Source organism: Alligator sinensis, unplaced genomic scaffold (genome assembly GCF_000455745.1).
Source record: "Alligator sinensis unplaced genomic scaffold, ASM45574v1 scaffold839_1, whole genome shotgun sequence".
In the NCBI taxonomy this organism is placed as follows: Eukaryota; Metazoa; Chordata; order Crocodylia; family Alligatoridae; genus Alligator; species Alligator sinensis.
This window is the reverse complement of record NW_005841885.1, coordinates 1,385,799-1,413,033: the sequence shown is the minus strand read 5'-3', so window position 1 is coordinate 1,413,033 and position 27,235 is coordinate 1,385,799. Positions and strand designations below refer to the sequence as shown.

General features: G+C 50.0%; 1 protein-coding gene across 1 annotated transcript; it reads left to right on the top strand.

The window, feature by feature from the left end:
• Window positions 1–21,336, top strand: MCM2 (minichromosome maintenance complex component 2). The gene is made up of 16 exons (XM_006017774.3): window positions 1–53; window positions 615–802; window positions 1,557–1,732; window positions 7,622–7,885; window positions 8,833–9,052; window positions 9,327–9,534; window positions 10,311–10,445; window positions 10,630–10,821; window positions 12,216–12,309; window positions 13,175–13,425; window positions 14,179–14,305; window positions 14,424–14,536; window positions 15,732–15,974; window positions 17,761–17,943; window positions 18,980–19,135; window positions 20,178–21,336. Exons 1-16 carry the CDS (start codon window positions 48–50, stop codon window positions 20,286–20,288), a joined length of 2,667 nt encoding a protein of 888 aa, XP_006017836.1. The 5' UTR covers window positions 1–47; the 3' UTR covers window positions 20,289–21,336.
• The last annotated feature ends 5,899 nt before the right edge of the window (window positions 21,337–27,235 follow it).

Below are 27,235 nucleotides of genomic sequence, written 5' to 3'. Positions count from 1 at the left end.
TTCCCGCGGAATCCGGCTTGGCAAGGAGGCTCCGGGCAGCGGCGGGGATGGCGGTGAGCAGCGGCCGGGGCCTGCCTTGGGGTTGGGGGTGGGGGTTGAAAGCGGGGCTGGCACTGGGAGTGGATTGGGGCTGGGATTGGGGCTCGAGCTCGGGCTCGGGCTCCTGTGCTCTGGTCCTTGCGGTGGGATCCGGTTCGGGGGCCGGGGTCCCGGTGCCCAGAAGGCAGCGCTGGGGAATGGAGCCCCTGCTCGCCCGCCCCGCACCCGCCCGTGCCCTGCGTGGGGCAGAGACGGCTCATAAAGGGCTTGGAGTCTGCCTCTCTGGGGCTTTGCATGGGGGGGGTCCATGGGGAAATAGGGATGTCCACCCCCCCCCAACTGGGTCCCCTGGCTCTGTGGGGTGGGTGACACGTGAGCACACACATGTGCACACCCACACGCTGGTCTGCCGGTAGGGGTGAGTGCACTGGTGCCCCCTCCCCGCTCGGGGAGCTCTCCCGTCCCCTGCGGGGGGTGCTGGGCACCTGCTTGCAGCTGATCCAGGTGACACTGCCTCCCCGAGCAGCCCTGGCCCCTTCCTCCGCTGGCCTCTGACCCGACTCTGTCCCCTGCAGGATTCGTCCGAGTCGCAGAACGTGGCCACCAGTCCAGCCCGCAGCTCGCGCCGTGGAGATGCCTTCACGTCCAGCCCCGGCCGGGACCTGCCGCCCTTCGAGGATGAGTCTGAAGGGCTCTTGGGGACCGAGGGGGGCCCTGAAGAGGAGGACGAAGGGGAAGAGCTCATTGGGGACGGGATGGAAAGGTAGGGGAAGCCCAGGGGCAGCCCTCGGTCGTTGATGGCTGCTGTGTGTGAGCAGGGCCTTGGCAGGGCAGGTTATTGCTTATCTCTAAGGCATTGAGTCGGCTCCCGCCATGGGCCACTGCACGGGTAGTGCCTCTTTGTCCTCTGCCTGGTCCTGCTCTAAGCATCCTTCAGTACCCCCAGCTGTGTTTCTAAAGCACCTGTCATGGGGCATCGGAAACGTGGACTTTGTCTGCTGCACCAGTGCCTAGAGTGGGCATAGCAGAGGGGCCACAAGACAGTGGTGATGGATATGTCTTGTGCCATTGTCTGGGATGCTGGGGGGCTGCCTGTGAAGTCGGTGGGTGAAGTTGTGTGGATAAACCTGCAGGTCACTTCCTAGGACTGAGTGTGGTTCAGCTCAGGGTTATTTCCTTGCTTGTGTGAGCATAAAGTTCAGATTATGTTCTGCAAAAACAATCCTGTGGCTACTAGGTTAGAAAAACAAGTACAACCAACCCCAGGTCCAGCAGCCAACAGCTGCATACGCTATTTATGCAAGCTTTGTGTGTCGGCTTTCGTGATCGTAGCATCCAGCCTTTGCTTTTAGTAACACGGAGCATCTTTTTGTGTAGAATGAGGTTCTGTTCACCAAGAGTTTTTCTGTCTGGACTGAAGTCTCCCTGACACCACCTCTGTTTCCCATAATGTGATGGGGAAACTCTTCCATGCGGCTAAGTGCATCACTGGTTAAATGAGATCTCTGTGTGCCTAGGGACTACCGTGCCATTCCAGAGCTGGATGTCTATGAAGCTGAGGGCCTGGCTTTGGACGACGAGGATGTGGAGGAGCTGACAGCCAGCCAGCGGGAGGCAGCCGAGCGGGCGATGAGGCAGAGGGACCATGACCTGGATCGTGGCCTGGGCCGCATGAGGAGGGGACTGCTTTATGGTAACTCCCATATGTGTTTTTACATCACTGACTGCCTTAGCCTTCCCCTCCAGAAGGATCTGGTCTTTTACCCAATGGCCTGGTTGCCATGATGGCCCTAGACCACCTATGGCTTGCAGAGTGTCTAGGTTTTAAGGGAGCAGTGGGCTCACCTGAGCTTCACTAAGTATTGTCTCTTTGCAGCTGGGTATGTTGGGTGCTCCCACACTAACAGTGCTCTCCTGGCTCATGCAGGTCTGTGGTTGCAGCAGAGTTCAAATGCTGTGGCTTCCAGGCCATGTCAGGACAGGGGCTTGGACCCAGTAAGTGCCGGGCAGACTGCTGAGACTCAGTAGTGTAATTATGGCGGGGTGAGCCTGGCATCTGCCAGAGACACCATAGTTTCATAGGTGGCAGGGTCAGAAGGGACCTAAGCAGATCATCAAGTCCAACCCCCTGCCTTGGGCAGGAATGGATGCTGGGCTCAAATGACCCCAGCAAGGTGGCTGTCTAGCCTTCTTTTGAAGACCCCAGGGTAGGGGCAAACACCACTTCCCTTGGAAGTTGGTTCCAGCTCCTAGCCACCCTGACAGTGAAGTAGCGCCTCCTGATATCTAGCCTGAATTTGCTCTCAGGCAACTTATGGCCGTTGTTTTTTGTTACCCCCGGTAGTGCTCGGGGGAACAGGGACTCTCCCATTGCCTGCTGGTCTCCCTTGGCCAGTTTATAGACAGCCATCAGATCCCCTCTCAGCCTTCTTTTATAAAAGCTGAACATGTTCAGGTCCCATAGCCTCTCCTCATAGGGTCTGCCCTGCTGCCCCCCTAATCATGCAAGTGGCCCTCCTCTGGACCCTCTTGATGCTGGTCATGTCCTTCCTGAAGTGCGGCGCCCAGAACTGGACGCAGTACTCCAATTGGGGCCTGACCAATGTCATATAGAGGGGGCAGATCACCTCCTTGGACCTGCTTGTGATGCATCTATGCATGCATGACAAGGTATGGTTAGCCTTCCTGACTGCATCCCCACATTGGCAGCCCATGTTCATCTTGAAATCAATAGTGACACCAAGATCCTTTTCTGCCTCTGCACTGACAAGAAGGGAGTTCCCCAGCCTGTAGGTGTGCTGCTGGTTCATCTTCCCCAGGTGCAACACCTTGCACCTGGGGAAGGGAAACCCATCCTGTTCTCATCTGCCCACCTCTGTAACCTGTCCAGATCCAGTTACAGCCTGTCCCTCCCTTCTAGCATGTCCACTTCTCCCCACATCTTAGTGTCATCTGCAAACTTGAACAAGGTTCTTTTCACCCCCTTGTCCAAATCGCCGATGAAGATATTGAACAGTGCGGGCCCCAGGACCGAGCCCTGGGGAACCCCACTGCCCACATCTCTCCAGGTCGAAAATGACCTGCCCACCACCACTGCCTGGGTACGGCCCTCCAGCCAATTTGTGACCCATCTGACCGTGTAGGTGTCGACACCACAGTCGCCTAATTTCAGTGCCTGCACCAAATTGGAGCAGGCACTGAAATGACAGCTCCCCAACCCCATGCAGGTACAGCATCCATCTGTGTGAGAGGAGCACCAGCCAGGCAGGGAGCAGGCCTCACTGTATTAGCAGCCCCTTTGTGAGGAGCCAGCAGCTCCAGGCAGATAGCGCCAGCAGCAGCTCTTGGAAGAGATTAGTTGCCTTCATCTCAAGGGTTCACAAGTCTGAAGTCAACCCGCTTCTTTCCTGAATTACAGCTGCTTTGCAACTATTTGGAGGTTCTCAGCCCCATAGTCTCCACTAGCTCTCAGAGCTTTCGAAAATATTTGCAGGAAGCCAAGAGATTGCCCCTTGCACTAACCACTACACCCCCCTGCTTTTCTCCAGACAGCTTTTTGTGGCTGTGTATTCAGATCAACAATAAGCAATGTTATAAATATGATGGGCAGTTTTCAAATGTAAGTACCTAAGAAAAGGTACTGGTCTCTGCATTTCAACCTTGGGTTTCCATTTTCTGTGTCCTAGGTGTTCATGTGTAGCCAGATGAAGAATTAGATAGCCTAACTTGGGTCTCACTGTATATTGTAGCTGCCCACCCTACCTCATAATCCTGTAGTTAAGCCCAAGTAACACAGAGGTTTTCTTTTAATTCAGAGTATATTTCAAGTTTTTTGGGGGGAAAAACATGCTAACAAAACAATTTTATGGAATGGAATGTGCCTGCAGCTCAACCTGTAAAGCAAGTGGTGGGTGGGGGAACAGATAAGTAAAAGAAACCATTGCCATTTTGTTCCCATCAAATACAGACCTAAAAGGGCCACCAAAAAAATCTGGAGCTACTTATCGTAAAGACAAAACGTTTGCAAAGAGGAAATGCGTAAACAATCCTCTGTTTCTGCTTGGTTTTCCAAAGAGTGCTCCAGTACCTTAGTTAAGTCAGCTGACTCATCTTCTATAACCAAGGTAGGAGAAAAGAATGCTGAATTCTGTATCAGAGCTGCCGTCAGCCCCAAAATTGAGGAAACAATTACTTGTAAATCTAGTCTTGTTTGGAAAAAGTCTTTGTTTTCCTGCATGACGGAGCAGGAAGAAAAGTACATTTGTAACACAAGTCCTAAAACTGCTGATGTACTTAACCCTGAGGAGGTGGTATTATACACTCACATCCCTGGCTTGTGGCTTTTGAACGTTACTGATCAGTTTAGGAACTATATAGTTGAAAAAGGTTCAGATCAGAAGCAGGATTTGGATTTCTCGCTGTCCATGTTGGGTAATGAAAGGCAATTCACTCACAACTGGTTTATAAAAACACTGCAATGGAGAGAGAATTGAAAGAAAATGGCTTGTGTTTAATTGCGAGAAAAGCAGTGTTCTGTTTTCTTTGCATGCTTGTCTGGGCAAGGGCCCAGTTTACACCAATTATTTCTGATCCATACAAAGGATTTTCTGATTGGAAACATTTGAACACATGCATTCCTGAGCATGAAAGCTCACCTGAACACTGGGTGTTATCTCAAGTGGAAAATGTTGGAATATGGCCTTAAAAAGAAAACCTTTAGTGGTGATGATAACCTGCAAAGAGCCATCATGGCGGAAAGAGAAAAATGACGCTTGATCCTAAAAGTGATTGTTAATGCTGTGCTTTTGTTGTGCCAAAAATAATTTTGCTCTTCAAGGGCACAGTAAGATTATGGGACAGTCAGGTGTTGGGATCTTCCTGAACTTATTAGCTACTCGACTGGATCTTGCCCATTGTATCCAAAACCAAATCCATGATTTGGGAACTGTGACTTACTTCTTCTTTCTGGTCCAAAACAAATTAGTTGACATCTTAGGGTCCACAATTTGGAAATAAATTCTATCTATGATACAAGAGGCAAAATGTATTTTTTCATTTTAATTTGACTGCATACTGGATGTGTCCCAAAAAGAGCAAATGATCAGATACATGAGAGTCAGTGGCAACAGGTGCAGTATTGAAGAAAGCTTTGCCGATTTCATTCAAGTGAACAAGAAAGCTGGAAGTGGATTAGCCTAACTCATAGAAAGTAAACTCCAATATGATGGTTTAGACATAAAAAAAATAAAAATAAAAATAAAAAATATCCATGGCCAGGACTGTGACAATGGGGCAAATGTGGCAGGAAAGCATAATGGTATGAGGGCCAGAACATTGCAGTTAAATGCTTTTGTTAGGTTTGTCCCATGCACTGCTCACTCAATATAGCTGGTAAAAATGCAGCTGACATCAATGGAGAAGTAATCACATTTTTTTGGTACAGTTCAGAGCCTATTCACTTTTTTTGGCGGGGGAGGGGGAAGTCTTCTGAACATTGGAAAAGACTGTCTTCAAAACATACTGAAAGATCACTTTGACATGTTGGACTACAAATGCCCATGCTGTGGGCACATTTTGCACTTGTTTGCCAAAAGCAGTAGAGGCTTTGCAGAAAGCAATTGAAAGTAGAGCCAATGTAGACATTGTGTTGATAGCCAATTGATTTATTCTTCAAATTAATTATAAATGTATTTGCCTACTAATCATTTGGGACAAACTTTTGAATTCTATTAACCTTCTTAATAAACACTACAGGCAACAAATCTAACAGTGGACAAAGCCTCAAAACTAATAGATGGTTTGCATGACAGAGTGCAGCAAAGCATTTGCAGTTCTGGATTAGAATCTGTGGTGGCAGAGGCCAGAAGTCTTGTGGAGACTATGGATGTTGAATTTTTGTTTTGCCACAAAAGGAAAACGTGGACAAAGCAGTTGGACCTAGGTGAATCCATGGATGAATCTTGCCATCTGACTTCTGAAAGATAATTCACAGTTCTTGTGAATAATGTACTTGATTCTCTCGCATTAGACTTTGAATGGTGCTACATGATGCTGTCTGAAATGTCATCCAGTTTTGAATTTTTACTTGGAAGGTCCCTGTCAGAAATAACTGAGAGCTGAAAAAATGTACTACTGATTTGGCAACAAAAAAGTATCCATAGGATTTAAATGCATTAGATTTTTCTTCGGAAATTGAAAGCTTCAGGTTTCAGATAAAAGCTATTGTTCCTCCTACACTTCATGATGCTCCTCACCTTGATATCCTGAATTTCCTGTACAGTTTTGCCTTGACTGAATCATACCCTAATATCACAATATCGTACCCTTGAGATTTTTTTTTAACCCTGCCAGTAACAGCGATTTCTTGTGAGAACAAGCTGGTGAAAACATTTGTGTTCTACAAGCTGGCAAGAATGTCTTTCTAACTGGCCATCTTGTCAGTTGAACATGAACTTGCTTACTCTATCAGTTATGACAAGATCATCGACAAGTTCACCTCTACCAAAGCTCAGAGTCTTAATATCATTTTTGTCTTTTGTTCTTCTCATTGAGCTACTTGTCCTCAGTCTCATCTGCTGTCAAATTCAGACAGTATCTTGGTTGCTTCTACCTTTTTGAAGGAATGAATTCCTCCATTATTCCTTGTACCTTAATTTCTGAAAAGCCACTTAAACTTTCACTTGAACGGCAAGGCTAAAATATATAAGTAATGTAATGCATAAATCTTCTGCAATTTTAAAAGTATATGAATGGTCTAATAATTTGACTGTGTCCCATCTCCCACCCAAAATTACGTTTCAGTTATTTTTTTCATGTTTTGGTATAACTCAAATGTTCTTCAAATATTCATTGCACCTGATGAAGCAAGCTATAGCTACATCTCTGACTCAGTTTGTAACGTGCAACTTTATTCTGCCTTCTGCCTACCTGACATGGCTAACTACCTCTCCCTGCTTAAATGCCCTTGTGACTGTTATCATTTTCTTTTCATTTAAAGCAGTATTTTGTGTGTTCCAGTGTTAAGTACAAAATGAGGTCAAGCATAAGATGCATTTTTAATGTTCAAATGCTAGTAAATGTTTCCTTGAGGAAATAATTACTGAGACATGAGTGAATTACTTTACTGATGGAAGGAGGAGGAAGGCACTCAAAAGCAGTGCCCTGGGCAGGGATGAAATTACTAGTTACAACTCTGCTCTGAGTGCTATCTTTATGGGGAGATAAGGTGGGCTATCCAGGCCCTTAGTGCAGGGTAGGGGAAGAGAAATTAAGTCCATATTTCGGCCCCTTCTCTCTCAGGACGCTTCATGTGCCTGTGTGCTGTTTTTGGAGGTCTATATTTCTGTAATGGTCTCTGTAATCTTTCTAGGCTTTGTCCCTGTACCTTCCTGTTAATACCCACTATGTGGGAGTTGATTTAGAAAAGAGCACTGGTTTGACATGGCCATTGTGTAGAGGTGAATTTGGTAGGACTGAGTGCCTGGGATTCTTGACGCTGCATGCCAGGATATTATTGTCCCCTCAGTAGGTTTGAGAGGGGCCAGCATGAACTTCCCCAGCTCTGACTCCTTTATCACTTCAGATAGTGACGATGAAGATGAGGAACGTCCTTCACGGAGGAGGCGGCTGGCTGAACGGGCTGCAGACGGGATGGAGGAGGAGGATGAAGACATGATTGAGAGCATTGAGAATCTGGAAGACATGAAAGGGCACTCGGTAAGGGAGTGGGTGTCAATGGCAGCTCCCCGCCTCGAGATCTACCATCGCTTCAAGAACTTCCTGAAGACCCATGTGGATGACCACGGACACAACGTCTTCAAGGAGAGGATCAGTGACATGTGCAAAGGTATGGTTGGGTGGGCATAGATAGTGGTGATGGCTGAGCCAACTAGCTCGGGCAGTACTTGTTTGCAGTAGAAGAAATGCCAGGATGTTTGGGTGATGCCAGCTTCCTCCTCCTTATTAGCTGATGTACTTCATAGACATCTGCTCATATTTCTTTCGTGTTAACTCAAAAACTCAGCACTTCTTTTTGGTAAGAGATGTCGGGCATTGTATTATCCAGCCTTCAAACATTCCTCTGACTCCCTTTTAACTAAGATCATGTTCTGCTTGTGTCCATTTCTGCTGGGATCCATACAGTCACATTCTGCCACTAGAATTTCTGATTGGAGTCTGCAAGCTTACAGTACTAGGAGAAAAAGGATTTTGAATTGGTTTCCAGCTACCAAAACCAGATCAGCCAATCGGAGAACAGAAATGGCACTATGTGACTGGTCTCCTGAGTCTTGGCTCAACCATTTAGACTTAAACTTCACATAAGGAAACATGGAAGAAGCAGAACTAAAATAATTTGTTGGCTAATCTTTAATTGGCCAATAGGAAAGAAATAAAACCTGTTAAACTTAAGCACAGTTCATCCAGATGCTGTTTTCTTACTGGAATAGCCGTAGCACTTAGGAGCCGGGGTCAGGGGCTGGAATTGCATTGTGCTGTGCAAACAAATAACAAAATTAGCCTGTGCCCCATGGAGCGGATACAAGACACAGGTCTTTATGGCATCCAGTCAGCACAGCATCCTACAGCCACTGATCCATCCCTTTGTTGTGGAGGCTTCTGGGTGATTGGGCTCCACAGCAAGGCCACACAATCTTGGTAATGGTGCCCTGAGTTTCCATGTTCTTGTGAAGATTCCCATTCTTCATCAGCTCAGCAGCCAGGAATTTGATATTGGTGGGGGGCTTTGTGATAACAGACTCTGAAAGTTAAAATCCACCCTGACTTTCTCTGCAGAGAACCGAGAGAGCTTGGTGGTAAACTATGAGGACCTGGCTGCCCGGGAGCATGTCCTGGCCTACTTCCTGCCTGAGGCTCCAGCAGAAATGCTGAAGATCTTTGATGAAGCAGCCAAGGAGGTGGTGCTGGCCATGTACCCCAAATACGACCGGATTGCTAAGGAGATCCATGTCCGCATCTCCCATCTGCCTCTGGTAGAGGAGCTGCGGTCCCTCAGGTAGGTAGTGGAGTTGATGTCTGCTGGTCCTGTGATAGCCTTTGGGTTGTGTGTTGTTTGAGGTGGTCAGGCTTGGCAGAGTTATTCTAGATAAAGTTCTGTGTGAGACTTGGTGAGAGTAGGGCCTTGGGCTTAGCTGGGGGAAGGATGCCACTTGGTTGTGCTGGCCCCAGCAGGCTGATGAGATCTACAGCAGTCTCTTTGCTGATGTGATGAGGCTCTTCTGTCTTCTCAAAGATCTATGTGTAGCCAACACCTTCCCTTCTCCCCCTAGGCAGCTGCACTTGAACCAGCTGATCCGAACCAGTGGGGTGGTGACGAGCTGCACAGGGGTCCTGCCACAGCTCAGCATGGTGAAGTACAACTGCAGCAAGTGCAGCTTCATCCTGGGGCCCTTCTTCCAGTCTCAGAACCAGGAGGTGAAGCCTGGCTCCTGCCCCGAGTGTCAGTCTGTCGGCCCCTTTGAAATCAACATGGAAGAGGTAAGAGACCTGCGGGCTGCTAGCACTGTGTTGTAGGGCACTTCCAGCAGCTAGTTCTAACAAAGCTTGTGCCTGAGCCCTCCCCACATCTCTCCTTACCTGAGCAGTTGGACCCACACTGCAGTAAATAAGGAACTCTGCTGCTAATAGGTCTGGTCCCTGGACTCCATGTCGTCTGGGGTGCGGCTCTGGATCTGCCCAGGCTGTTGCCCTTTCTGTAAGGGCTAAAACATGCCATGACTTGTACCATGTTCACCCCTGTGGTGTGGGACCTTGTCAGGATGCTTGCAGAACTGTCAGTGCTGAGCTTCATGGCCCTCCCTCTCCCCTTCCAAAGCAAGGCTGATACTGTTCGCATCTTCCAGCCTGGGGGACTGAGGCACCGCAAGGTGGATCAAGCCTCTAAGCCCCAGTCTTACTCTGTTAGGGGTCACTCCCCATCACAGTCCAGACGTCTTCAACCAAATGTGTGGAGGGCAAACCCAAAGTCCAGGTGGGCAAAGACTGAGCCTCTCTTGTGGAAACAGGCACTGGCATTAAAGGCAGTGGTGAGGGTCTACTTGACAGAAGTTTGCATCATTGCTAGGGCTGACTTCCTTCAGCAGTAGCATTGCTTCTAATGAACTCCCAGCTCCATGGCCCAGCCCTTCACCTGGAGTCTGAGCTCCTTGCTCTAGCATTTCTCCTAGCTTCCACCATCAAATGCCCTTTGACAAACCCCAGTGCAGGCTTTGTGGGTGTCAGACTTACCATGCAGCTCTTCATTGTCACTGCAGACAGTCTACCAGAACTACCAGCGCATCAAAATCCAGGAGAGCCCTGGGAAGGTGGCTGCTGGGAGGCTGCCCCGCTCCAAGGACTCCATTCTCCTTGCTGACTTGGTCGACAGCTGCAAACCAGGGGATGAAATTGTAAGTCCCTTGCCTGGATCAAAGATGGGGTGGGCAGGTAGTGGTTACATTTATTTTCAGCCCACCTCCCAGTGGCACTCTCAAGCCCAGTGTCTTGAGAGTGAAGGGACGAGACTTCTAGGCCATGTCCACCGGATCTTGAATTGCTTGGATGAATCTAATGCATCCTTCCTGTGCCATCCAGGAGCTCACAGGGATCTATCACAACAACTATGACGGCTCCTTGAACACTGCCAATGGGTTCCCAGTGTTTGCAACAGTGATCCTGGCAAATCACATCACCAAAAAGGATAACAAGCTGGCAGTTGGGGAACTGATGGACGAGGATATGAAGACAATTGTGGGCCTGTCCAAGGATGAGCAGATTGGAGAGAAAGTAAGTTAGCTTCATGCATTGCTTGTCCAACACCCAGCCATGGGCATGGGGTCCAGACCACAGAATGCCTCATATTCCAGTGGGGTAGTTCTAGGCAGAGGGTCACCACTGGCTGAAAACCTTTGTTGCTACAGCTCTCAGGCAGCTGTCAATGGGAGGTGAGAAAACAGAGGAGGGGAGGTGGTTGGAGTGCTTCCTCTCCCCTTCTCCCTATTTGCTGTGTGCGCTGAACAGCCCTCTGTCCAGTATCACCTTCACCATTCCTCTTGGGTAGATGGTTTTCCTTCTTGTTTGGACAAGTCCTTCCCCCTACAATGTGTGCAAAGGAGGAAAACGTGACTGGGCAAGGCAGAAGAATTGATTGGAAGAACCCCTAGGCACTTCTAGAAACTAGACCGATGCTAGCTTATGGATGCATCTCTGAGGCAGTGGCCCCTTGGTGGTGGTGGGAAAACAGAGAGAAGGTCTAGCCCAAATGGTCTGTAATACCCTGGCACCTCTCTGTGTGTTTCCTAAAGGGAGTCTCCTTTTCCCTTTAAAACATTTCTCAGTCCCTCTTACCAGAGGGTTGTGATTTCAGGTGGAAAAGGAATAAGACTAACTTCAGCTACTAAGGTAACAGGTCTGCTTCTCAATGTACTAGGACCTGAGTTGGATGCATGAAAGAACAGACCCAAAACAAGGGTGTTTTGCACCTGCCTCATGCAGGAAGGCTGTGAATGTGGTGGACTTTGGCTCTTTTGGTCACAGAACTATGTTATATTCAGTCTTGTTTCTCTAAATCTGTTTCCACTGGGTGGAGCTGCTCCCTTGATATAGCCAAACTTTGTGAAAAAAACTTATTTTGTTCTTCCCTCCCTGCAAAATATGGGGGTTGTGACATCAGTCATGACTATCCAACTTTGATCAAAATTCACCTGAATAGGCCTTGCTTGGGGAATGCAGGAAACCCGCTGGCTGCCTGGCTGCTGAAATTGGGTGTCCCCATGACCTACCTGCATCTCAGCTCACCTGTGCAGAGTTATCCCAGCCCACAGTCAGTGAATATTGATATATCTAGTTAAGCAGTCTGCAGACAGAATTGAGCTTTCTAAGGCAGAATGAGAGGTCACAGATAGACACAGACATACTAGTGCAGCCAGTGAGGTAAAGGCAGGACGCTCCTGCGTAGGGCTGCAGAATGCATCCTGCTTGGCTCAGCAGCACTGGGCTCTGGCAGGACCTCCCCAGCATATTGGCTGTGTCCTTGCATCTGTGCAACTCTCCTCTGCCAGAACTATGGAAGTCAGCAGTGCAAGCAGAATCCCTGGTGCTACTGAGCCTTGCTGCTCCACACATCAAATGCAGCATATCCTCGACAAGGGCACTGACCACTGCTCTGCTCTCGCTTTCAGATCTTTGCCAGCATTGCTCCATCTATCTATGGGCATGAAGACATCAAGAGAGGCCTGGCCTTAGCTCTCTTTGGTGGTGAGCCCAAAAACCCAGGTAGGTGGTAATTGGTGTTGGCTCAGAGTATGGCACAGATGAAAATGCTGGTGTTCAGACTGGTCTCTGGTGGAATGAGGCACATTAGGAAATCAAATTGGGCCTACTGGGTGACAAGCTGGGAGTAATAGGTCTCGTTGTGTTGAAACATCAAGTGTAAAAGTGATTTCTTTAGTGCTCCGACACAGGAGTAGAAGTACATCAGCTAAAAACAAGGTACCTGGCAAGAAGTTAGCTAAAAAACAAGCTGTTCAAGACAACTGCTCCCCAACAGTCTGGGTTTGGGGATGTTCTGCCAGACCTGGCACCAGGGAATCCTGACCTACCTGTCTCCCTAGGGTAGGAAGAGACTTACTCAGCTGAGATCAGATGTGTTGTATTTTGCATCTGTGCTTAAGAATAAGGTTCCATTGTGGAGGGGGCAGGGAGAAAGCTGCTTCAGTAGGAGCCAAGGTGCTTTGTCACCGTGATGTAATGGAGCTTGATCTCCTGCAGTTCATCACAAAACACCAGCAAATGTTAATCACTGCACCATTTAGCGAAATAGGATTTTTTTTTCCCCCCCCTCACAGACGTGTAACAAGGGCCATTCTCACGCTGATCTGTGCATGAGTTCTTGCTTGGGAAGTGGGGGATACTGATCCATGTGCACTTGTATAGTTTGAGAGGGGAGACCTGAGGCTTCCTGGTTCTTGGAAAACATTGAGTGCTGAATTTCTTGTGAAAAGCTATCGTGAAACTTTCTGGTTCCTTGCTTTTTTTCTTCTCTTCAATTCCCTGTTGCCCCACTGGAGGGCAGTGTCTATACTCGCCATATAGAACAACTCTCATCCCAGTCTCTCCCATATCTCATCTCCTGCTGCAGGTGGCAAGCACAAGGTCCGTGGTGATATCAATGTCCTTCTGTGTGGAGACCCTGGCACTGCCAAATCTCAGTTCCTCAAGTATGTGGAGAAAGTGTCTAGCAGAGCCATCTTCACCACTGGCCAGGGTGCGTCAGCTGTCGGTCTGACCGCCTATGTCCAGAGGCACCCAGTCAGCAGGGAGTGGACGCTGGAGGCAGGAGCCCTGGTGCTAGCAGACAGGGGTGTCTGCTTGATAGATGAGTTTGATAAGGTGAGCGCTGGGTTCTGGATGGTGAGGCAGAACAATAGTGGGGCAGGCTGGTGGCCTCCTGGCCAAGGGGCTCCACCAAGGAGTTTCTTCCATGCTGCCAGTTGCTGAGCATGCGTGGCATTAGGCCCCAGGCAGGCTTACAGTGCAGTCTACCTATGTAGTGTGTAGAAAGGTACTGGATGCCCTATGTACAATCTTAGTTCCCAGTACTTCAGCCCAGACTCAGAGGAGCGAGAGGTCCAGTCTGCCTCCTGTTGTTCTGCAGTCTCCGACAGTGACGCACACCTGCTCTCGTGATGCAGAGCTTGTGTGTTGGGCACCGCGTGGAAACATCTCTTCCCTGAGAGACATCAAGCATTGCCCTTCCCCTACTAGGCCCACGTTAGATTGGGTGGTGTTGGAGCAAAAGGCTTTGCTTCCCAGCAAACTGCATGACTTGGTTACCATGGGAGTGGTCTGCTGAGAATCATCAGCCTCAGTCCCAGCTGCCTGCAGCCCCAGCATCCAGTCTCTGAGGAGAAGGACCTGAGGGGCTGCAGGTAGCCTGTAATGCTGAGGAAGCAGGTGCCTCCTGCCCAGGAAGAGTCCTTGCTTCTGTGCACACCCAGGTCTACACTACAGCCCCTCCCAGCTTTGCCCTGTAAGCCCCTGTGGAGGGGAGCAGGTGGGGATCAGTGATTGTGTGACCCTTTTGGCAACTGCCGAGGCCAGGCTTATAGAAGCTTAACACTCTGTTCTCTTGTTCCCCTCCAGATGAATGACCAGGACAGGACCAGCATCCACGAAGCCATGGAGCAGCAAAGCATCTCCATCTCAAAGGCAGGCATCGTCACCTCCCTGCAGGCCCGCTGCACTGTCATTGCAGCTGCCAACCCCATAGGTAAGTGCGGGGACTATGGAGGTAGTGCAGAGTCTCTTTGGCAGGGTTGAAGTTGGACTTGCCCAAAAGCCTCTGCCTATGAGATGTTTGACTCTAAGGGTATCTCCCTGTGTCTTAGGTGGGCGCTATGACCCATCGCTGACCTTCTCGGAGAACGTGGACTTGACAGAGCCCATCATCTCTCGATTTGATGTCCTGTGTGTGGTGAGAGATACAGTGGACCCTGTTCAGGTATGAGCCAAAATGTGAGTTGCAACTTGAGCTGGGAGAGGTCTGCTGTCTGTGCTGAGGGCTTAGATCTGGATGCCTGCCATGCTAAGGTAGCATCAAACCTGTGAGCTCTGGAAAAGGGTAAGGCAGACTGACCATAGGCCCCTTGAGGCCTCTCCTTCTCTAGAGCTCTCAGCCTTGTCCTGCAGCTACTAACCTTTGCAACTCCCTGCATGTCTTGTATTCCCTCTGTCTTCTTTCTGCCCTGTTGTCAGCCAAGCAGAAAAGTCTATGAATTGGCCACCCCATGGGGTGAGGATGATACATCCCTGACAGGGAGCTAGAGAGCTTCAGAGAGCTGTAGCCCAGCACCCTGCCCTCCAGGGTCCGTCTGTCAGCAGAAATTCCTCAGGGGACACGTACAGCGTCATCCTTGGGGCTAGGCTCTTCTGTGTCACAGCTTGGGGCCCTGTATCCCTTCTGCAGGGGGGATTTTGTCCTTCCAGCTCCCAAAAGAGTGACCTCCCTTTGCATGTAAATTGCAAGAAAAGATTTGGGAGGATTTGTTGGCAGCTTACAAATATATCAGAGGTGAGGATCAGGGGCTAGGTGAACAGCTATTCACCAAAGCGCCCCAGGAGAAAACCAGGAGCAACAGTCATAAACTCCTAGAAGAAGGTTTCAGACTGGATATAAGGAAAAACTTCTTCACGGTTTGCGTGACCAGACTCTGGAATAGACTCTCAGTGGGGGTAGCAGGGGGGTGTAGGCAGCTACCCTGGAGATTTTCAAACGGAGACTGGATGCACACCTTGCTGGGATTATTTGACCCCAGCAGTCTTTCCTGCACAGGGCAGGGGGGCTGGACCCAATGATCTCACAAAGTCCCTTCCAGCCCTAAACTTTCTTTGAATCTGTCGGATGCCCTGCTTGGAGCTGGTGAATGTGGCTCCCTGGACAGCAGGGTCATTGTCTGATACCACGAGCCCCACCTTCCCTTTCCCAAGGCCTGGGTGTGACTCCAAGCCTTCATCAGCCTGGTCAGCAGACTAAGAATTAACTCCACATCCCCTTGCCTGAGTACAGCCTTTAGCCAATGACCTACATGCATCCTTCTCTGGCATGAGGCTGCTTGTTGTAGCTGCAGCTCAGCTGCACTACTGGTTGTAGTTCTGCAGCTGGTAATTTCACTGCCTGTTCACCCTTTCTCCCATAGGATGAGATGCTTGCCCGGTTTGTCGTGAGCAGTCACATCAAGCATCACCCTGGCAGCAAGGATGTGGTGAATGGAGATAGCCAGGAGATCATCCTCCCCAACACCTATGGTGTGGACCCCATCCCCCAGGAGGTCCTGAAGAAATACATCATCTATGCCAAGGAGAAGGTCCACCCCAAGCTCAACCAGATGGACCAGGACAAGGTGGCCAGGATGTACAGTGACCTCCGGAAGGAGTCTATGGTGAGGGGATGTAGGAAAAGGGGCTTAGTTCATGCCTTTGGGAGGGGGCACTAGCTGGATGTCGCGGTGGATGTAGTCTTTCTGGACTTCAGCAAGGCCTTTGACACCGTCTCTCACTCCATCCTAATTAATAAACTAGGCGACTGTGGCATAGATGCCTACACAGTCAGATGGATTGCAGATTGGCTGAAGGGTCGCACTCAGAGGGTGGTGGTGGATGGATCATACTCGACTTGTGGGGAGGTGGGTAGTGGAGTCAGGGTGCTGCACTTGGGTAGTAGGAACCAGCAGCACACTTATACGATGGGGAACTCCCTACTTGAGAGCACGGAGGCGGAAAGGGATCTTGGTGTCATTATTGACCCCAAGATGAACATGGGCCGACAGTGCAAGGTCATGGTTGGCAGGGCTAACCGGACCTTGTTGTGCATCTCGAGTAGAGACAGGGAGGTGATCCTCCCCCTCTATGCGACGCTGGTCAGGCCGCAGCTGGAGTATTGTGTCCAGTTCTGTGCGCCCCATTTCAGGAGGGATGTGGACAACATGGAGAGGGTCCAGAGGAGGGCCACCCGCATGATCCGGGGACAACAGGGCAGACCCTACAGTGAGAGACTGCGGGACCTGAACCTATTCAGCCTCCACAAGAGAAGGCTGAGGGGGGACCTGGTGACCGTCTATAAACTCACTAGGGGGAACCAGAAGGGTTTGGGGGGGACGCTGTTTCCCCTAGCCCCCGCTGGCATAACAAGGAGTAATGGGCACAAGTTGATGGAGAGGAGGTACAGATTGGACATCCGAAAAAACTACTTCACAGTTAGGGCGGCTAGGAGCTGGAACCAACTTCCAAGGGAGGTGGTGCTGGCCCCTACCCTGGGGATCTTTAAGAAGAGGCTGGATACCTACCTGGCTGGACTCAAATGAGTCCCTTTTTTGTTTTTAGGGGTTTTTTTTGTTGTTCTCCCGCCCTGGCGGGGGGTCAGGCTAGAAGATCTATTAGGTCCCTTCCGACCCTAAAACTATGAAACTATGGATCAAGGGCAAGGCAGTGACTACCCTAGCACAGGCCATGTTCTTGTCATGACCATCACCTTAGCACTTGGTACAAGACTCTTATCACCTTTGTCATGAAGTAAGAGTTTGTTGGCAGAGTCTTGCAGGGATCCATGGGAATCACGTCGATCCCTCAGTCTAGCTGGCACGGACCTGATACTCTCCTGCCTTATCCCTAGCTCTTCTCCATCCATGGTTGCAGAGGGAAGACTAGTGGCTGTAGGGGCTTCTGGCCATGTTTTTCCCCTGTGACTGTAGAACCCATTGGGATTCAGGGTCTCCTCCTGAACTGAGGAGTAGAGTTTGCGGTGGCTCCAGGGAATTCCTCAGAGCGGGGGAAAGCTGGTTTAACATCTGGCTTTAGTCTTTTTAAATCTTTCTACTCAGAATTGAGGGGAGAGAATAGATTACTTCTTCAAGCCCTCTTTATCCCCTCTCCCCTCCGCATAAAGCAATCAAGAGGCAGAAATGCGATGGTTTTGAATGGCCTTTACAGCTTGCCTTTTGAATGAATATCGGCATTGGCTACTTGCAAGCCATAGGATCCTTGCTGTGGCTGCTCTACATCATGTCTGCCACCAGGTGGTGCAGCCCTCCCAGTCTCTGAAGCTCCCTCACCACAAAGGTTCAGGAGGGGGCTGCCTTGTCCCCTTGGGTCTCAGGCAGAGGTGGAGGGCAAGGGGGTTCCTTGCCTGTTCTGTACCTCAGCAGCATTGTCCCTCCTCCCTGTCTGTAGGCCACGGGCAGCATCCCCATCACGGTGCGTCACATCGAGTCGATGATCCGCATGGCCGAGGCGCATGCCCGCATGCACCTGCGGGATTACGTGGTGGAGGATGACGTCAACATGGCTATCCGGGTCATGCTGGAGAGCTTCATCGACACGCAGAAATTCAGCGTCATGAGGAGCATGCGGAAGGTGGGTGGGCCAGGGCAGTCTAGGCCTTCCCAGTTCTTGAGGGGCTGGGTAGAGACATGGCTTAGCTAGGTGGAGGATAAGGCTGGTCATACTGGTTTGCATTGGACAGTGGCCCCTCGCCTCATGAGTAGGGCTTCAGTGAGCCTCTCTTTGTTACTCTGGGGGAAGAAGCTGCTCTGCCCTAGAACACAGTGGGCCAGGCTTGCAGTAGAAAGGTGCTTGCACCACCTCTGCAGAACATCCTTCACTTAAGGACTGATGCAGAGCTGACAAGACAGAGCATTTAGAGGGGTGGCTAAGGTGTGGTGCCCTGTGTCCTGGGCTGGTGTGGTGTTCCACGGGGATCTCAAAGAAATGGCACAATGGAGAGCTTCTCTAGTCTCATCCTCTGCAGTAGGGGGTTGGAACCAAAAACTGCCACTTTGGAAAGGTACCTGAAGGTGAAAAACTCCATCTGACCAGTCTGGCTTTATTGGGAGTAATGCCAGGTCCTGTGACACTTGAGCTTTGGTCCTTTTGCCTTCAACGCATGGTGACCAAATGCAAGCAGGGGATCACTTAAGCTCCTTTGCCTGGGCCTGCGTGTGCAGGCCCTCAGTGAGTCCAGCCTCAGCACAGACTCATTTCTAATTAATGTCCAGGTCTCTTGACTGGGCATGTGCTGCCCCAGCCAAGCCCAGGAGGCTGCAGTGAAGTGCTTTGGGTTCAAGGCTGAGGGAAGCTGCTCTGTCCCTTGCCTTGTTTCCAGAGCTGCCTTCCTATGGGCTTGATGTTTGGAAAGCTTCAGGGCTGTCCTCCAAGCCTGCAAGAATGTTATACAGCACAAACAGCAGTGGCCCAGTCAGGCATGTTAACCCTTTCACTTCTGTAGATCATGCTGCTCACTTGCGTGGCTAGCAGCTTATCAAAAGCTTTGTGCCCCAGAGGCATGTCTGGACCCCACAGAGCATGTAAAATGGGCATTGCAGTGTCCTCAGGAAATGAGCTGTTTCTCCCTCTGCTTTTAACCCCTTTTGCCTTTTACTCTTCTCCCCAGACCTTCTCCCGTTACCTGGCATTCAAACGGGACAACAATGAGCTCTTGCTGTTCATTCTGAAGCAGCTGGTGGCTGAGCAGGTGACGTATCAGAGGAACCGCTACGGGGCCCAGCAGGACACCATTGAGGTGCCAGAGAAGGACCTGGTGGATAAGGTAGGGGACAGGGTCTCTGCTAAGCTGTGCTGGAGAGTGGGGGGTGGGAGGAGAGTAGCAACTAGCCTTCCCCTTCCCTTGGGCTCCACTTTCCATCTTGGGTGCTTATGGACCCTGAGCTGTGGTTGCTGCCAGGAAGAGGAAACGCTTACGACCTCAGAGATGAGGAAGATGCCAGCTGCTTCTGCCTTGCAGGAAATAATTGATGCGTCTTCCAAAGAGTCTTCTCTGGGGTGCTCTGCTCCCACTGCCACAATCTGTCTGTCTTTGCTCTCTTGAAGAGGACTTGCGTTATTAGAAACAGCCTTGCTGAGTTGCTGCACCAGAGGAACCCTGCCTGAGACAGAAACCCTTTCAAGTCAAATCTGGCTCTGTCTATCTGTTTTCCCTCTTCTTGTCTTTCATCTTGGCAATCGGAGTGAAGCAAACTAGTAGATTTAGCTTATTCCTAATCTTCCCCTGTGCCTTGGGCTCTCATGCACTAGCAGAGTAGCATTGGGACAGTAGAACTCACTGTGGCATGCCCCTCCTCTTCCTCTGACAGGCATCTGCTCCTTGGGGGGGCTTCCCCATGTGATAGGTCACTTAGAAATGGGTAGCTTTTGGCCCGACCAGTTTCTTTTGCAATGCTGGCACCCAGCAAGGTACAGTAGGAAACTTCTCAATAGCTTTCTCCTTTGCTTCTTGGACCCCATCTAACTGCATGTTGGGCCTATGTTGGGTGCTGAGGATCTCCACCACCACCTTATTAGAGGAGATGGTGATCTGTCCTGTGTGAACAGAATTACCTCAGGAACAGGCTTGAACTTCTTCTATTGTGGCTACATGTTTGGTGCAATGGAAATGAAAGGATAGGATGGCACCAGGCAGGTGGAGGGCAGGTGTCCTTCAGACAGCTCTGTTAGGCTCCTGAGCCCTGACCTGCAGTCTCCCCTCTTTGTCTGCTGGGCCATGCTGCTCAGGAGGTGAGGCCTTGGCTGTGAAAAGCCTTGGGGCTTGAAGTGATTGTATGTGTGCTAACTCCCTGCCCATCCTCTCCCAGGCTCGCCAGATCAACATCCACAACCTTACTGCCTTCTACGACAGTGAACTGTTCAAGATGAACAAGTTCTCCCGCGACGTGAAACGGAAGCTGATTGTCCAGCAGTTCTGAGGACGATGGCAGAGCCTCTACCCGTACCAACAAGATGAGATGTCAGTGCTGCATCTGGCCTGGGAATGTGAGGGGACATGGGAACCCAGAGGACTAAGCTATTCCCTTGCTTGCTTCATGGCTTCTGAATTGAGGGAGTGCTGAAGGACTTGTACATGGGACAGAGCCTAATGCCTGGATAAATCTGTTAGTCACATCAGTAATTAACTGCTTTGTCTTGTAGCTGAGCCTAATGGGGAAGAATTGCTGGTGACGCAGACTGGGTGTTTCAAACTCTTCCCAGTTCCTTGCTGCTGATCTCAGCTTGGTGGTTCCACCTGCAGGGTTGGCTGGAGTGGGAGCAGCAGAAGGCACCTGTCCTCCAAGCACTTTCCAGTTGGATCCCAAAGGCCTTCTGTGTTCTTTCCTCCTGTCTCACTACTGCACTGCCTGATGGGCAGCAACCAAGACTGGGTCATGGGGAGTTGAAACTGACTGCTGGGGAGATGGAAAGGTGCTGGCCTCTCAGCTCAGCTCCCTGGGTCTGACAGTTAGTCTTTCCCCAGGCCCCCTTCTTGGGCTCGCTTACTGCTTGGCCTCAACAGGGGGCCTGGTGAGACTTCTAACGTGACAAAAGCATGACAGTACAAGGCAGTCTGCTGGCCTCTTTTCCATCTGTCTTGCCACTTCTGTATGTTCTGGGGCAGTGCCCCAAGCCTCAATGGGGTGTCAGGTGCCTTAATGGGTGGCATGTTCAGTTGTAAGGGGTGGGGGGGTGGGGTGAGAAGTAATAATCAGACCAAGCACCAGAGCTCAGGTTGTGCTGATGGCCTAGGAATGGGGCATCGCTCCCAGTCAGCAAATCTGTGTTCAGTGCCAAGGCAGAGCTGAGACAAGGGGGAAGAGTGACCTCCGATTCTTTAGTACCTGGGATAGGCAGAACCCAAGAGGGCAGCATGAGGGGGCTGGGGTGGGATGAAAGGTCTGGAGGTTTTGAAGTGTCAGATCTCCTGTTTGTGCATCACTTGTGGTTCTGCTCGTTTATTGTATGTGTTTAAATATATGTGTTTGCTATAGCTGTGTGTTTGTGCTCCTCTAGGAATATCCGCCCCTGCACTAAGGAAGGACAAGCAGAGCTGAGCTGCATACCTGGTCCCCCTCCCTCATCCCCATGTTCATAGTGGCTGCTGCCCTATCCTACATGGAGGCTTGCTGTGGGGGTGAGGGAGCTGGTTTCAGCTCCTGGGATAGAATATCCTGGCCTCACTCTAGCCCTGAGCTGGAGCCGTCCCCTTGGGTGGAGAAGTGGGAATGGACTTGTGGCTATGGTAGTTTTCTCTGCGTTTCTCCTCCAGGTCCCTGTGCTGTGGTGTAAAGAACAGGCAAGTGCTGTGCAGGCTGGGGAATGACTGACCCTCTGCCAGTCCTGCCTGAGTCATGGTTAGATGCACAGAAAATGGGGCCTTACGAACCTACCTCAGCTCTTACCTTTGGGAATGCAGGGGGAGGGGGGCATTATTGCCTGGCCACAATCTACCTGTATGCAATAGGGAGGTGCTTTCAGGTCCCACAGGCCCTTTCGGCTCTCCTGCCTTCCATACGAGCTGCTGTGTTGCCATGTCCTCGTCTGCAGCTCAATAGCACCAGCTCCTACCCTTCTGCCTGCCTTTCATTGTGCAGCCTTCCTGTCAATTGCCAGCCTGGGCTAAGTGGAAACCTCACTCCAGTGTGGAAAAAGTCTAAGGCCAGTGCAGGGAAAGCTGGTATTAAACACAGTGGCCATGTCAAGCTAGCACCACCTTGGCCTAGCGGCTAAAGTGGTTCAGGCACACTGACTATTGTAGCCAGCCACTCATAAGGGAGGAGCATGGTTAGCTTCCTGTCCAGCTGTCTGACTCCCCAGCCCACGCAACCACTTGCCTATTTAGAGCTGGCCAAGTGGAAGGAGGACTTCAGCTTTGAGCCTGCAGCCAGGCTCTAGCTCATGCCTCCAAAGAGGTCCTCATCCTTGTGCAGCAGACATGGCAAATTGCCACCCTGGTCCTGGACTACTGCTGCCTAGCTGAGGCTGGGTCTCTAAAATGGCTGGCCGCGCCAGTGAGTTGGACGTTGTAATGTGTATCACTGTACCGCTGGCTCTGAAACTGTAGTGTCTGTGTTCCTGGCCAGCTTGGCTGCAGCCATGCTAGCTAACGGCATTTGTTCCTGCTAGGTATCTGGGTTAGCACATGATTCTCATCCCGTGCCGGGCTTGGCAACGGCTGCTTATGCTGTGTGTCGGGCTCCCTTAGTATGTTTGTTTAGCTGGCTTGGCTAGGCTCCCTTGCTCCTGGGTCTCTGCCGAGCAGGGATTCCTCTGTGCAGCTTGCGGAGATCCTTGCCCCTCAGTCTCTATGCCTGTGTGGCTAGCTGGGGTGTGAGCTGTCAGCTGCATGCACACAGGTGTGACGATGACAGAGCTGTTGGGGGGGTGGACACCCTTCCTCACTACCAGCATGTGTAATGCCTGCTCTCAAGCCATGGTTAAAAGCACTAGTGTGGTGAGGACCTTGGGATGAGCACAGAGCAGTTTTTAACATCTCACCTGCTCGTGTCTGAGGCAAGAAGTGCAAAGGCCCTGGGAGAGCAGCTGGGATTACTGAAAAGTGGTGTCTGGCCCTGCCACTTGTTCCTTTCCATCCTGAACTTCATTGCTGTCTAGCTGTGGAGGAAGCTGCTGCTGAGGAGACTGTGCTAATCCAGAGAGAGGCACAGCCAGCCCTGTACACCAGTGACATGACAGCCTCTTCTGAACCAAATGTGTGTGTTTGCATATTGTATTGGCTGAGGTCAGGAGGGAGGCAGAGACCTTGAGATGGGACACAGGTAAATGACTTTGAACATGAAATCATGAAGAATGAGACAGACAATGTTGTGCCAGGAGAGAACCCAGGAGTCCTGATTCCCAGTTCCTTCTGCTAGCTGGGGACAGTGGCTTAGAATTACCCTTTAACTTTGTTTTACAGCACTATATAATTGAAACTTGGTGACTTTTTCTTGTTAACTCCTTGATTGGCTGGTGGGAGCTGGCTCTTTGTTTTCTGGTCTGGAATGCAGTATTGGGAGCAACTGGGTCTCCCCACCCCCTGCCTTTGGGGTGGTCACTAGGTATGTACTCTCCATGAGATACGGCTCATGTAAAGTGGACTGGGAAGGGCTGATGTCAGAACAGGGCTAGGAGAGTGTGGAAACAACCTGTAAGGTGGGAAGCAGGTGCTTGTTTCAGTCCTGCAAGAAGTCAGCTACACCCTCCCCAGAGAAGCTGGGAAGGGAAAATAGTGTAGCAAAGGTTGTCTGCAGTGAAAAAATGCAAGAACCGTCCATTTAGGATACTGCCTTAGCCCTGGACTCACCAGGAGCCCTTAATATTGAAGTAGCTACTTTTCCCATCTTGTTTTGCAGCCAGCACAGCAGTAAAGGACCACCTAGGAAATCGGGCCCTTGCTAAGGCTGGCATTTGGCCACAAGAGAGCTAATGCTCGGCCAACAGCATCTTCTCTTGCGGTTGCTGGGAGTTCATATTTCCGGGAGTTAGCACCAGCCAACTGCAATGGTAGGTGTCAGGCTGAGTAGGCGTGCTACGAAGGGTGAAAATGTGCTTCTTCAAGCAGAAGTAAACTTGGTTGGAGGGTTTTCCAGGGTGCTGTAATAGCTGATCTGTAGGGCTCCAGAGAGAAGAGCTGGGTTTTGTCATGGGGCACTTCACTGGGAGTAGCTTCCTTGGAAGTTCCTTCCTTCTTCCCCCATGCCAGTCCCAAGTTGGGGCTTGATACACTGCATCTAGTAGCTGTTAATGTCTGGTGAGATGGGCTCAGCAGGACAGTCTTGTGTGATGCAAGAGATGGGCCAGGGTCCTGGCTTGATTTTTTTGTACCTCAATCTGGAATAGCAGAGATGCACAATAACTGGGATAGTGTTTGCTAGGAAATACTCAGCGGCCAGTTAAGTAAGATCATGTCACTACAACCTGCAAAGTCCCCTGCTGGGACTCTGCCCCTCCTGAATGCTGAATCAGGCTAGCTTCTGAAGGGCTTCAGCATGACTTTGAAACATGAGCAAAAAGAGCAGGTTTGGCCAGACTCTGACCTGGGAAAAGCTGACTCTGCTCTGTGCAAAATCACAGTCTGGAGGAACGGCACGTGTGCATGCACTTCAAAAAGCAGCCACCCAACCATGGCCCAGTAAGGGAGCTGTGGATGAGCATCCAGCCACGTGGGCCTTGAGGAAAGTGCCTCTGCATCGAGACTGCTTCTTGGACTGGGGTAGGTAACCAGCTTGCTTGATATGGAGCCATCTACAACTCATAAACATAATAGCAGGGCTCCTCTGTTTCTGCAGGCTCTTTGCAGAAGAAGGTTGAACAGTTCAGTGGTAGCTCCAATTTCACCACTTGTCTCTCTTGAGTAACAATTATAGACACATGAGTGTGCTTAGCAAATGACTAGGATTCATTATTGTGAATCCTGCCTTTGTTTCTATAATGGCTCTCACAAAGTAATGTCATCATAGCTTGGACAGCTTAGTGTACTCTTACCTCTGGATCAACAGTCCTTCACAAGCTTCTGTGGCAAACTTTGACTAGAAATACTCTTTCTCTGGATCCATCAAGCTGTAGATTGCCTCACTGAGTGGTTCTTTCCTAACATGTCTCCCATTTATTTGTTTAAAGTATTTTCTTGGCTTTGACTCGTGCTGAAAGGTCATATAGCCCCTTGTCCTGGAGGGGGCCAATAAGCTGTGGTGCAAACATCAGAGCCATTTCACTTAACAGTGGAGCTACAGAGCCAGAATGAGAGACCAAGCTTTAAGTCGCAAAATGGGCATAATAGGGACTTGAACCCCAGTCTCTCATAACTGGCTGGAGTGCTACAACCACCAGGCTACCGGCTGTGCTGGGCTCTGTCTCACTTCTTGAGTTTACCCCAGTGCAGAACGGAAAGTTTTCTGCAATCCTAAATTCTTGTGGGTTCTCCATCACTCCATCTGTCATCAACATGGGAAGCCTTTTTTGAGACGAGAGGAAGCTTACTGGGATCAAAGCAGGGATGAATAGGTGAAATTTCCTGGCCTGCGCTATAGAGCAGGTTGGACTAGATGACCTATTGGTCTCTCTTGGCTTTTTAACACCTCTGTGATATTCGTTTAGCAGTCCTTTTTTAATGCATCCCTGGCAACTGTGAATGTGTTAGCACTGTGAAGCAGACTTGGCTGAACTGCTGCTCTTTCAGGAGCAGGGGATTCCAGTGCCAGAGCCAAAAGAGAGTCTCACCAATGGTGCAGTTTGATTCCACCCTCAGACTGGCAGTGCTAGGACTACACTGTGGCCCATCAGATCAATTGCTCTCTCTTTTTTTTTCCTTTTCTTCCTCCTTTAAAAATTGCCACTTAAGAGCAGCATCACTGTGAAGGCAGGTGTGAACTCTTGTGTTTTGGTGCAAATTAAAATGGAGAGTTTTGGCTAGAGAAAGCAGTAGGAATGCAGGAATTCTAGGGAAGGAAAGTAAAGCGTGTGGCTTGTTCTGTCTGTCATGCCTTAGATCAGAGGCTTTCAAATCAAGCTGGCCCCTAAGCTGCAGGTAGGGTTTAGGCCCCTTTGTAAAGGAAAGAGGCTACAAACAGACATTACATTTGTCCTGGGATAAACCATTTTATCCCAGGACAAATGCAATTGTTCAGACATCCATGTCTGTTATTCTGGAATAAATCCTAGTAAGGTTCACGGAGTATGCAGTACTAACAGTTTATCCAGGGGCATTGCAGAGTGCATCTGAACTGTTATCCTGGGATTGCATCATTGAGTCAGCAGCAAAAAGCAGCAGTGTTTTTAGCCACTTGCTGAACCCTGATTAGAAGGGTGAAGTGTGTACACGTCAATCCTGGGATACTTCTGTTCCTGAACAAACACAGGCACAACTTGTCCAGGGGTAAATGCAACATCTGAGACTCGGAAGTGAACCGGCTCACCCAGAATCTTTCAGCCAGTGAAAGAGTTAGAAGGGAAAACAAGTCCTTACTCCTACTCATGGGTGCTATATCCAGTAGACTCTACTCCTGCCTAATTACGGCAAATGCTGAAAGCATTAATCACTTCGGGCCACTTATCTTGATGTGTTATTGCATGTCTCCTACATCCAAGCTCTGATAAGTGCAGGAGTTGCATTTGCGTGGGGAGCAGAGACAGTGCGTGTCCAAAGTGTTGCAAGAATAGACTTGGTGCCCGCCCCTGCTTGGTACAGTCGCAAAATGTTTTGGTGTCCCAGCATTAAAAGGGCTAAGTCAACAAATGAGCTTAGGTAAATCTCTTTTGAAAAGAGACCTCATGCATGCTTCTACAAGGAACAGATTAACCCTTTCCTCAAGCCTTCAGAGGAGGGGTAAGGGCTGGGATGCCAAGAAACATGCCCCCTCTTCCTGCTACGAGGAGAAGAAAAAGGGTGGATGTGAAGCCAAAGTGCAGGAGTGATGTTGCAGACTGTTCAGTTTTGAAGTCGGTTACTACCTTTTTTGTAGGCACCTAGGTCCTTCCCCAACGACCTTTATTGTCAGAACAGGCTGGACAAGGTGAGAGGAAGGAATGAGTCTTCTCTTGCATCTGAGGAATGGGAAAACGGACAGACTGTTCCCTTCTCCATGTACAGAGCCTACCATGAGCCCTGGGAGTGTGCGTGTGTGTGTTCCCCTTTTCTCTCTTGCTTTAACTAAAACCTTTCTTCGGTTACTAGTAACACCTCACATTTCTAAGACTGTTAGCATTTAGCATCTAATCACTTCACCTCAATAGTAGTGCACTCTTTGCTTAGCTGAATTCTTTTGGTCACTGAACCTTTTTTAAAGGAACGCATTTGTTTTAAAATGTTCTTTTTAAAAAAAGAAGAGCTTAAAAAAAAAAAACCAAACCCCCCCCCCCCCCCCCCCCCCCCCCCACAGCC

Bases quoted from the DNA above. Each gene is read 5' to 3' on its own strand.
- MCM2 (XM_006017774.3), top strand. The intron at 12,310-13,174 runs GTAGGTGGTAAT...CTCCTGCTGCAG, and splicing joins TGGTGAGCCCAAAAACCCAG to GTGGCAAGCACAAGGTCCGT. The intron at 14,537-15,731 runs GTATGAGCCAAA...TTTCTCCCATAG, and splicing joins ATACAGTGGACCCTGTTCAG to GATGAGATGCTTGCCCGGTT.